General features: G+C 36.4%; 1 protein-coding gene across 6 annotated transcripts in view; it reads right to left on the minus strand.

Moving 5' to 3' along the window:
* The window catches only part of LOC121319255 (potassium voltage-gated channel subfamily KQT member 2-like), a 54017-nt gene that overhangs the window by 17685 nt on the left and 24263 nt on the right, over nucleotides 1–12069 (minus strand). For 3 of the 6 annotated variants that reach the window (XM_041256480.1, XM_041256484.1, XM_041256485.1), the window contains exons 9-11: nucleotides 11479–11547; nucleotides 10797–10826; nucleotides 7464–7517 (exon numbers count right to left, since the gene is read on the minus strand). In XM_041256480.1, coding sequence (XP_041112414.1) covers nucleotides 7464–7517; nucleotides 10797–10826; nucleotides 11479–11547 — 153 coding nt within the window. The remainder of the gene's footprint in view (nucleotides 1–7463; nucleotides 7518–10796; nucleotides 10827–11478; nucleotides 11548–12069) is intronic. The other 3 variants (XM_041256481.1, XM_041256483.1, XM_041256482.1) reach the window with 1 other exon arrangement.

The following is a 12069-nucleotide window of genomic DNA, read 5'->3' on the forward strand; positions in this document are numbered from 1 at the left end:
CAGCAGTGTTGTTAGAGCATGTTGTGACCAGTCGAAAGCACGAGCCACCACACGTTGAAATGGATTATGAAATTGACTGGATAGGTCTTTAAAATGTTGAACGTAGCTAATAGAAATCCAGGGCAGGATCTTCTGAAGGAACGGTAATTTGTGCTGGCTCTGGGAGCAGAGGAGGGGTGCTTGATTGCAAGCGAAGAGTAAAGGAATGTTCAGCTGAGAGATGTTTATGGTGGATTAAAAAGAGGTATTATGGCAAGGCAAACACTGACGTCGGGAATGTTGATGTCTTGTTGAAGGAGCTTTAGAGGTTTTAGTGGAGGGCCAGTCTGTCTAATAAAGATGCGGACGAGTTGAGAAATGAAGCTGCGGTTTGGACGGTGCTGTTGCTGGGCTGGAGGCTGGAAAGAGCAGGAAAGACTAACGCTAGAGTTCCTGCAGCTGAATGGAGAAGCTGAATGATGAGAAGAAGCACCAGAGCAGGTAGGAAAATATTTGATAATATCTTGGGAGCGCTGCGCAAAGAATTGACTTCCAGTGAAAGGCCACGAAGTATAGATTAGTGGTGAAGCATGAAAAGACGGCGTCTGAGCTTTTGCTACAAAAACGAAACGTTAGACAGCGAAGGTACAAGTGATCAGGGCTTAAGTAGAAAATAGGTACTAATTGACAGGAAATTGGAAGCCCCCTGCTGCACGCCCCCTGAACTACGCTGGCTTACATTTAAAAAATAGAAATTGACCATTACAGTATAAAAAGAGCACAAGTATCCTTACTAGATGTAAGGGCAGTAAGTGAAATGTCTTCAGATGTTTTCTTCTTAGTAATGCTTTAAATTGGTATGTTTCTAATTTTGAATATACTGTAATAGCAATTCCATAATTAAAAACTAATTAAAAAAATACATGATAACATATTGATTACATTTAGTTACATGGTAATCAGTGTGTTATCAACATCATTTAAAAAGGGCTGTTTTTATACAAGGGGTTCAAAAACTTTATACTACAATAAACGCCACAATATAGTTGGTGAAATATATGTTAAAGTATATATTGCAGTATGAAAACCACATCAACACCACTCTCTTTATGTGGTTAAAAAAGTTAATAATTCAGCGGTATTCCGGTTTAGTACTAAAGTTTGTCTCTGTTTGCATTTTATTTCTGAACTTGGATTATGCTTTTTTTTTCCATGTAAAACCAATCATTTAGATATCATTGCCCACCCAAGGCAGAAACCCATTCCTGTCATCTGCACATTTCTATTTGATATGACTTAATCTTCAATACTGTGTAAGTGCTGTGCCATTCTTTATCCCCTCTCTTTGTACACATATAATACATACAGTCCGAGCATCAGAAAACAAAACAACATACAGTACATCACACGCAAGCATGCAAATGCACACAACACCTACGGTAAAAAACAATGCACCATTTCCAATCATAGATCATCTTCTCATTGCGCGAATCATGCACATATACTGTACAGTATGATCAATGAAGGATTCATGTTTGCCACAGGGCATTTCTTATAGTATGTTGTACTATTCAAATTGATTTAGTTGAAACATGAGTTGGGTTTCTGGAGTGCTGGTTAAACATTTACAAGAAAACAATACCTTTCAAAAGTGTGCTGGCAAAAGTGCAAGGACTGTACAGGTTTGGTTACACAGCCAGTAGTAATTGTTGCTTGAACAGGCATGGTTACATTTCAAATGAGCAATGCCTGTCTTTATCTTTTGAAGTACATAGACTGCTTAAGTACCTCCTAAAACATTTGTATAACTGAAAACCTAGATCCACTTCAAAATACAGGTACACAGCATTTATTACAATTTACTGCATGTTAATTTGACAAACGATTCAGGGATTTATAAAGTTATTCAGTAATTTATAAAGTGATTGTCCTGCTCATATAATGGAGCTGTAAGTACATGTATTAAATAATGTATTAACATTGTACGTGCAATATTGCTTTAGTTCAGTTAATGTACCTGTGTTTTGAAGAGGATTTGAATACATTAGCAGTTCATGCCAGAAATGAAAGAATCTTGTTGCACCTTAAATGACAGTAATGTAGTTTAATAAGGAGAGATGGAACAAAAGTGCACATTAATTAAGACCTATGGGTCATTTTTGTGAAGCCTTCTAATTTGTATTTAAAGTTGTTGGTGAATTATAGTGAGGAGAACACCAACACTGCATTGTGTATGAAATATGTCATTGTATGCTCAGCTAGAGAATTTATGGAAAGTATAAATAAACTGGTAACATTAAAAGTTGCATTAATTGCACTGCAAATACAACACATATAAACATAACATTATAATGCAATTAATATCACTTACACAACCAAAGGCTAATTGAGTCATTTAAAAACATTCCTTGAATGTAGTTATCATTTGTTACAGTTTGTTTCAAATTCCAATAAGAATTAGGGTCATTCATAATTCATACATTGTTCGTGAAGGAAGTGCTTGGGAAATGCTTCCCAGCAGCCTTTGCAAGCAGCAGGCCATTGCTGGGTCTTCTTAGTCATCTGATTAAAAGTACATGACTCTCCCATGATTCAAGTAAACAGGAAATGAGACATAAACTGTTTTTTAAAGAATACGCCAACATTAGATGGATATTTGAGAGCACAGTGAATATTGCTACATTCATTGTATTGTTATTTCATCATCGGGAGTACTACCTTTATATCTGAAGACACTATTGAAATCTTTATTAACAGTAAAAGAGCAGGTGCGATGCACTCAGCTAGTGTTAACTGGTCACCAGCAGATACCAATTAAAAGGTAGCAACTGGAAAGCTGAGCAGAGCTACTGAGGGAAGAAGCAAAGACTGAGCGCAAGAATACATGGATGCAATGTAAAGAAAGTAAGCTTTGAAAATGAAAGACAAGCATACATCTTTTCTGTATTATTATTATTATTATTATTATTATTATTATTATTATTATTATTATTATTATTATTTATTGTAGGTATAGATGTAGATATAATTAATATATTTTTCACAAATGAAATGTTATGAAATTGATTCACTAAATTATTGTTTTATGTACTGTACTAGTATATTTCATTTGGAGTAAAAATACTGTAAGTGTGCTGCTACTTCTATTCAGAATGTCATCATTATTTTTTTTTGTTTGTAGCCACTGCAATACTTCTAATAGTGAGTTGGTTGTGAGGGCAGTATTCAGGTGGGAGATATAGATTGTTATAGATATACACATATACATATACATAGAGTGTACAAAACATTAGGAACACCTTCCTAATATTGAGTTGCAACCCCTTTTGCCCTCAGAACAGCCTCAATTCGTCGGGGCATGGACACTACAAGGTGTCGAAAGCATTCCAAAGGGATGCTGGCCCATGTTGACTCCAGTGCTTCCCACAGTTGTGTCAAGTTGGCTGGTAGTGGATCTCTACTCCGAATAGTTTGTTCCATCTCATCCCACAGATGCTCAATTGGATTGAGATCTGGTGACTGGGCAGGCCACTGCAGTAAGCTGAATTCACTGTTATGTTCATGGAACCATTCCTGGACAATCCTAGCCTTGTGGCATGGGGCATTATCCTGCTGAAAAAATCCATTAGCAGATTACACTGCTGCCATGAAGGGATGCACCTGATTGGCAATGATGTTCAGATATCCTGTGGCATTCAAACGTTGCTCCAATATGTGCCATGAAAACACACCCCACACCATCACACCACCACCACCAACCTGCAACGTTGACACGTGGCATGGTGGATGCATGTATTCATGTGGTTTTCTCTACACCCTTGTCCTCCCATCAGCGTGAAACAGCAGGAACCGAGATTCATCAGACCAGGCAATGTTTTTCCAATCCTCCAGCCTCCAGTGTTTTCATTCCTTAGCCCACTGCAATCGCATTTTCCTGTGTTTTGCTGAAAGAAGTGGAACTCTGTTAGGTCGTCGGCTGCCATACCCCATTCGTGTCAAGGTACAACGAGTTGTGCATTCTTTTATGGGTCTTTCAGCACCAATGTTGTACTGGACTGTCAGTTGACTAACTAGCCCATCTGTTGCTCTGCACATCTTGTGTCAGCCTCCTTTGGCTTCTTTCATCAATGAGCCATTTTCGACCACTGGCCTGCAGTTAGCTGGATATCCTTTAGGTGGTGGACCATCCTTGATACACATGGGAAACTGTTGAGTGTGAAAAACCCAGCAGCGTCTTGACACACTCAAACCGGCGCGCCTGGCACCTACTACCATACCCCATTCAAAGGTACTTAAATCTTTTGTCTTGCCCATTTACCTTCTGAATGGCACACATACACAATCAATATTTCAATTGTGTCAAGGCTTAAAAATCCTTCTTTAACCTGTCTCCCCTTCAGCTACACTGATTGAAGTGGATTTAACAGGTTACATCAATAAGGGATCATAGCTTTCACCTGGATTCACCTCGTCAGTCTATTTCATGGAAAGAGCAGGTGTTCCTAATATTTTGTACACGCAGTGTGTGTGTGTGTGTGTGTGTGTATGTGTGTGTGTGTGTGTATATATATATATATATATATATATATATATATATATATATATATATATATATATATATATATATATATATATATATATATATATATATATTACACATACATATATATACACAGTGGCTTGCAAAAGTATTCAGACCCCTGACCAATTCTCTCATTACCGAATTAGAAATGGTACATTGAAATTTCGTTCTGTTTGATATTTTATTTTAAAACATTGAAACTCAGAATCAATTATTGTCAGGTGACATTGGTTTTATGTTGGGAAATATTTTTAAGAAAAATAAAAAAACTGAAATATCTTGCTTGCATAAGTATTCAACCCCTGTGCTGTGGAAGCTCCCAGTTTGCACCGATGAAAGAAATTGCCCTAACAAGGACACAATTACCTTACCATTGGCCTCCACCTGTGAACCATTAAAGTTGCCGTCACATTTTCGGGATAAAAACCCCACTGTTGAAGGATCATTGGTAAGGCTGTGAATCTGAAGGAAAATTAAGACCAAAGAGCATTCTACAGAAGTTAGAGATAAAGTAATACAAATGCATAGATTAGGGAAAGGGTACAAAATAATATCCAAGTGTTTGGATATCCCAGTGAGCACAGTTGGATCAATAATCAGGAAATGGAAGCTGCATCACACCACCCAGACACTGCCAAGAAAAGGCCATCCCTCAAAACTCAGTGCTCAGACAAGAAGGAGACTTGTGAGAGAAGCCACAGAGAGGCCAACAATCACTTTGAAGGAGCTACAGAGTTCAGTGGCTGGGAGTGGAGTAATGGTGCACCAGTCAACCATATCAAGAGCTCTGCATAACACTGGCCTGTATGGGAGGGTGGCAAGCAAGAAGCTGTTACTCAAAAAGTACCATCTGAAAGCACATCTGGAGTTTGCCAGAAAGCACGGGAGTGACCCAGCTGCGATGTGGGAAAAGGTTTTGTGGTCAGATGAGACCAAGATAGAGCTTTTTGGCCAAAACTCAAAGCGCTATGTGTGGCGCAAACCTAACACTGCCCATGCCTCAAGACACACCATCCCTACAGTGAAGTATGGTAGTGGCAGCATCATGCTGTGGGGATGCTTCTCATCAGCAGGGACTGGGCATCTTGATACAATTGAAGGAAGAATGGATGGAGCAAAATACAGGAAAATACTGCAAGAGAATCTGCTTCAGTCTGCTAACAAACTGAAGCTTGGGAGGAAATTTACCTTTCAGCAGGACAATGATCCCAAGCACAAGACTAAAGCAACATTGGAGTGGCTCAAGAACAAAAAGGTGAATGTCATACAGTGACCCAGTCAAAGTCCTGATCTCAATCCCATTGAGAATCTGTGTCACTATTTGAAAATTGCGGTCCACAAGCGTCGTCCAACCAACCTGAACCTGGAGCAAATCTGCCAAGAAGAATGGGCCAAAATCACTCTGACACTGTGTGCAAAACTGGTACATACTTACCCCAAAAGACTTAAAGCTGTTATTGCAGTGAAAGGTGGCTCTACAAAATATTAATGTGTGGGGGTTGAATACTTATGCGAGCAAGATATTTCAGATTTTTATTTTTCTTAAAAATATTTTCCAACATAAAACCAATGTCACCTTACAATAATTGATTTTGAGTTTCAATGTTTTAAAATAAAATATCAAACAGAACAAAATTTCAATGTACCATTTGTAATTCGGTAATATGAGGGAATTGGTCAGGGGTCTGAATACTTTTGCAAGGCACTAATATATATATATATATATATATATATATATATATATATATATATATATATATATATATATATATATATACACACACACACACACACACACCACACACACACACACACACACACACACACACACACACACACACACACACACACACACACACAGTTATAGACTGTGAGAAATTGCTTTGTAATTCCTTGTATAACTCAGGTTTCTAGAATCTAAACCACAAAAGATTTATGTAACTGCTTAATTTGATCCCTATAACATTCCAGATGGCTAAGCTCATTGTATGACCCAAAACAGATGTTTCCATTTGGTCACAATATTATCAGAAAAGGGTTATAGCAAGTTCATATTCTGCATTAAAACAAAAGCTGGGTAGTTCCTAAGAACTGATTAGCTTAACAAGGGGTGACAGGCAAAATGTATTTCCATCATGCATCAGATCAAGCCAGTTATTTCCCCTGCCATATCAGCATGGCATTTGTGTTGCAATGTGGCAGCATTCATGGCATGCAAGTGCAAAGGGTTAGTAGGTCAACCAAAGTTGTTCGGGTTCATGTTGCTGGTTTCCTAGTTTACGGTTTCCAAACAACTTTAGGCTCTTATACAATGGCAGAAAACTAGAATGCAGGGATGTTTTTTTTTTTTTTTTTTTTTTTTCTGTCATCGTTGTATGTAATCAACAAAAGGTGGGGGGGGGGGCATAACTGTTCAGCCTACTTTAAACGATGACATCATTAAACTAAATTTATTTAAAACAATAAAAGAAATCCTGGAACCAGTGGCTCTCCTACAGAAAGTCACTTCTGAAGAATAATTGTGCTCTTTTTTAGTGTTTAATATTTAGCTAAATAGCAGAGGTGTTGGATAAAAAAGGCGCTTGTAGGGAATAATCAATCTTAAGTATCCGGCGTGTTTATTGTAATTATTTAATACTCAGTAACCCCTAAAAAATATCAAGTTTACAGATTTCCAACAGATAATAAATGATCAGGTATACTAGGTCCACAAGCATACAATTGAAAATGGGAGATGATTCATGAGACAGCTGCTTTGCACCTGGTTTGGATGGACACCTCTACTAGATAGGTAAATTATTAAATGCATGGGGTTGGAGGGGATGAGGGTGGCAAATCTGGATGCACAGGGGGCTAGCCGTGCAGATGTTAGTATCTGTGTGTGACAAAATTCCCGTTATACCTAGGTTTTCCTGGGCAGCACCCACAAAGTGTTTCATTGCGTGAATTTCCTCTACTGGAAATGAGGGAGAATATACAGTACATTAGTCCAAGCAAACAGTGATGGGAGGTGGTGCTGCAGGGTAACTTGCAATTGACCATTAGACAGTCTTCACAAAAATGTACTGGCCACTCACATCCTTTGAAGCTACTGCAGCTGTGATGGGTTTGCTACAAAATCAAAAATAGGTCACCACTGTAACCTTTAAATCACTCGGTTTATGCAATGCTAAGATGTAATAACATATGGCCCGATTCACAAAACTTTTCAGGGCTCAGGGTATTCTTGCCCTAGCGTTTCTCTCTTTGCAATATGTCTTTACCTTTGCACTTGCTTTGTGACACTGAACTGACTTCTTCATTCAATTCCAAGCATGTGACAATAACTTCACTTCTGGCCCCGCCAATTGCCCAGAGGAGCCAATATGTTTTGAAGGTTAGAAACACAAGAGTAAAACTGTCCGTACAGACTCCAAGGTTTCACAAATAACCTTGTTATTCAATTCATAAAAGCAGGCTTAACAAAGTATTTAAATTAACAATGCATTCTAGTTATGTGAGTAGGGCGTACAGTTATTCAGCAATACAGTATTCTTCAATAAACCACTGTGCCAGCAGCAATGTAACCTTAATGTTGTTGTTTTAATTCCTGTTCTTTTGCCCACATTGTACTGATACACTTCAGTGTAAAACAATACTGTTACACGGTTCCAGGTACCTTTATCATTATTTTAACAGTTTATTTTTCAATTATAAAGTGAGGTTATTGAATTCATGGAAAGTGATCATTCAGCAACAGTTTGATAAGTTGCAAGCACAAGTGTGATGGCACATAATACTGTATGCTGCTTGTCAGTAAATTAGTATGTGGACACTCGGAATGGTCATTACCATGTAGAATTCTACTTTTTTTCCATTTGAATCTTTTGATATAATTTCACCACTTCTTTCTAAAGGGGGTTTAGAAAGACATTTGCAAACACCCAAAGCATTATTGTTTTAAATAAAGCATGTGTTACATTTTTCTGAATGGGCTCATTGTGTACAGCTACTGTACATTTTTAAGACCTCAACTTCAACACCCATATCACAAGTCACTTTTAACAAGTACTGTACGTGCTGCAAGGAACTGGTAAGTTCTTGAATTTGCATCAGTTATTTTTTCTTTTCTCTGTTGATTGTTACTTATAGCAGATCAAGGTGATTCATGTAAACTGATTGAAAGCATTGGAGACTAAAGCCCCACCACACTACAGGTACTCGACAGACACAGTAGGGACTAGCACTGTTTCAGAGATACAGAGTGCCCTCTAGTGGCTTTTGAAGGGACTGTAGCTTCTTTTCCAACATGCTGTCAACTCTTGTAGTCCTCACAGTATGAAAGTGAGATTCACCTAATCCAAAGACAGCTTTTTACAGCCTAATTTCCTGACCTGTTTTTCTGATCAAAGTGACTCCCTTTACAGTGCACAGTAATGCATTCTATAGGCAACTGGGGTTGCAAGAGGATATAACATTGGAAATGATCTAAATTGAATGTTACTCGCATATATAACTGAATTCTATAAACAAACTGTACATGAACCAAGCAGTATGCTAATTATAAAATAATGGCTTCCTTAGAGTGTAAGAAAGTAGGAAATATTATATGCAGTTAAATGAACGTGAAACATGTCAGGCATTATAGCGGTACATAATGAATGCGAAAAAAAAAAAAAAAAAAAAAAAAAAAACTGTAGATTCAATACAGCCTTGCAGAGATGCCTTGCACTGTACTGTGTGTGTTTTACATTTCCTGTAGGGGTCTTGTATCTTTGAAATATGTTTGAAAAGAGTTCTAGCAACTGGCTATACTGTAGTAGCTTACTTAGCATGCATATATGTCATGTATTAATTTATAATAAAATGTATTCTGGATCCCCAATAGTTAAAGAAAATGAAAATGTTAGAAATTGCTAATATGGTATTAAATACAGGCATATTAACATCAGCTTTACAAAATAAATGCAGTCCATACTTCATAGTACAGGAATATAAACATTTCAACTTCAGGAATGGAACTGAGGATCCTATTGTATAGCAGTTTTACTATGAGCTGGATTAGCCAAAGCATATAGGTAACAAGCACAGGTTTGGTTATTAAAACCAGGAATAGATCAAACTGTTATGCAGTGGGACTCAAATTTCCATCTCTGAACTTCTATTGGTTTTGACAATCGCATCGATTAATGAGGGACTATCTCATGCTATGAAAAAGAAAAATCTAATTTAACATTCAGAACTTGCTTATAAAACAGTACTACAGTAGGCTTTTCACTTGTCCACAGAAACCTTTTTGCTGTTCAGTTAAGCAAAACATAAGTGCCACCACTAATTAAGTCTCCTAATGGGTGTCTTCATGGCATGATAACCAAGACTTTAAAATCTAATTTCTCATCACTCATTACCATTAGCAGCATGTCACTGTAATAATGATGCAAATCCTTATAAGAGGTAAGAAAATGGATTTCAAAGCCTTACTTATCACTCATGTGATAGTATTATATCAAGGATCTCACAATTATTTAATACGCTATGTAATAACATCTTCATAGACACTTCATTTTCAGCCATTAAACTGTGTATAACCCTCCCTGTCCCCCCCTGCTACCACTGCTTTTGTCATTCATGGAGATTCTTTAATATGTCTTTCGAATGCGCAGCTGTATCAGATCCAAAGCCCTGTTAAAGGTTGATACTTAACCTGCATTTGAAAGGGCTCATCTATTTCATCATGTTTACAAACCCCACAGCATTTGTCTGACTGCCAATAATAACCCCTATGCCACAACACAGCGTTTCAGTGATATTAATATCCCATGTGTTTCAAGACTATAGGAGCATTAGAATATCAACCAGTGTGTCAGACAGCCACTGTACATGATCGACCAAACTATTTCAATAATTTCACATCAACATGGGGGTGTTGCTATGTATTTTCTTAACTAATATATATATATATATATATATATATATATATATATATATATATATATATATATATATATATATATATATATATATATATATATATAGTATAGTCTCAGTCTTATAGTGATAGTAAATAAACTATATATTAATTTGAAATTTGAAATTTATAATATATAATATAATATATACACGTAGCAGTAGCAATGGCCCCTTTATTTGACAAACTCACCAATTATTACAATAAGTAACTACAGTATAAGTATCACATAACAGCACCCACAACAACTAAATACAGAAAATGTATTTACACGACTGTCATACAGACCTGGGGGAAGGCTCTGGCTGCGAATCTTTCCTTTATTTATGGAAAATAAGAAAATATATATAATTGACATTACAACAGTTTTTCAGCATTCATTCTCTGTTTTTATAGTTCTGTATATAAAAAATAATAAATCAATAGCATATATACATTTAAAATTAGAGTATTGAATTACTACTAATATTGTGTTGGATGTTTATACAAAAATTTAAACTGAGATGATTTGAAAATTAATATCCTTGCTCTGTTATAACATTAGTCCACTAGGTGGCACTGTGTGCTATTGTAAACTTCCTATAAGAAATAATGCTGAATCAAAATGGTTTATGATCATCTCTTCCTTTAAATATGAAAGCATACAAAAGTTAAATTGTTTATGTGATTTAATAGAATGTTAAGGGGAAAATAAAATTGCTAATTCAAACACTATCATCCAGATTTAAAGACTATATTATTTACAGTTCCAATAACTACATTTACAGAAACTTACCAGATTTTGATAGAGCTTTATGAACAAAGCATTATAGCCTACATGAAATCAAAATTATGTCACCGATATTGTATTAAAAATTGCAACTTTATACATTGCCACTACTGTAGTTAATGCACAGGTTAATATCCAATAGCCATCAATACACACTATGAAAGGAAAATGTTTTAGGAAGGGAAACGTTCTTGATCTGACCTGAATGAGAGTCCTGACTTGCTCTTGAGGTTCCTCAGCAGGTCTAGTTGGTTGAGTGGTGGAATCAGTCTGCAGTAATGAAATAAAACTTTAGTTACTGCTCACTCTAGGCAGGGTACACTGAGCTTCCTTGGGTTTTTACTCTTCAATACCCTGGGGAATGTGCACAGAAGTTATTTACGAACATACAGACAAAGGGAGAATATGGAGGGACATCACAGATGTACAAAGAAATACAATGCTGATATAAAAAAAAAAAAAAAGTGTTGGATAATCAGTTCATTACTGGAAATGTTTTGATAGCAATGCATTCTGTAATGTAACAGTTTAGCAGACATCTTAACAACACATGTCAGTACAGAGGAAGAGAGTACGATGACATGACTATGTTATTTTAACAAACAGACTACCTAACTAGAAAGACAACTAGCTGATGAAACGGAAAAAAAAAAAAAAACTTTAAACATAAATTCAAAACATATGGAGTAATACTAATAAGAAACTAGACAATAAGACAAACATTATATGGTCTCTTATACATCCAAATCTTTGCAGAAATGTTTGGCAATTTATTTTTAAAAAGTTATACCA

This window comes from Polyodon spathula, chromosome 8 (genome assembly GCF_017654505.1).
Source record: "Polyodon spathula isolate WHYD16114869_AA chromosome 8, ASM1765450v1, whole genome shotgun sequence".
NCBI classification, from domain to species: Eukaryota; Metazoa; Chordata; class Actinopteri; order Acipenseriformes; family Polyodontidae; genus Polyodon; species Polyodon spathula.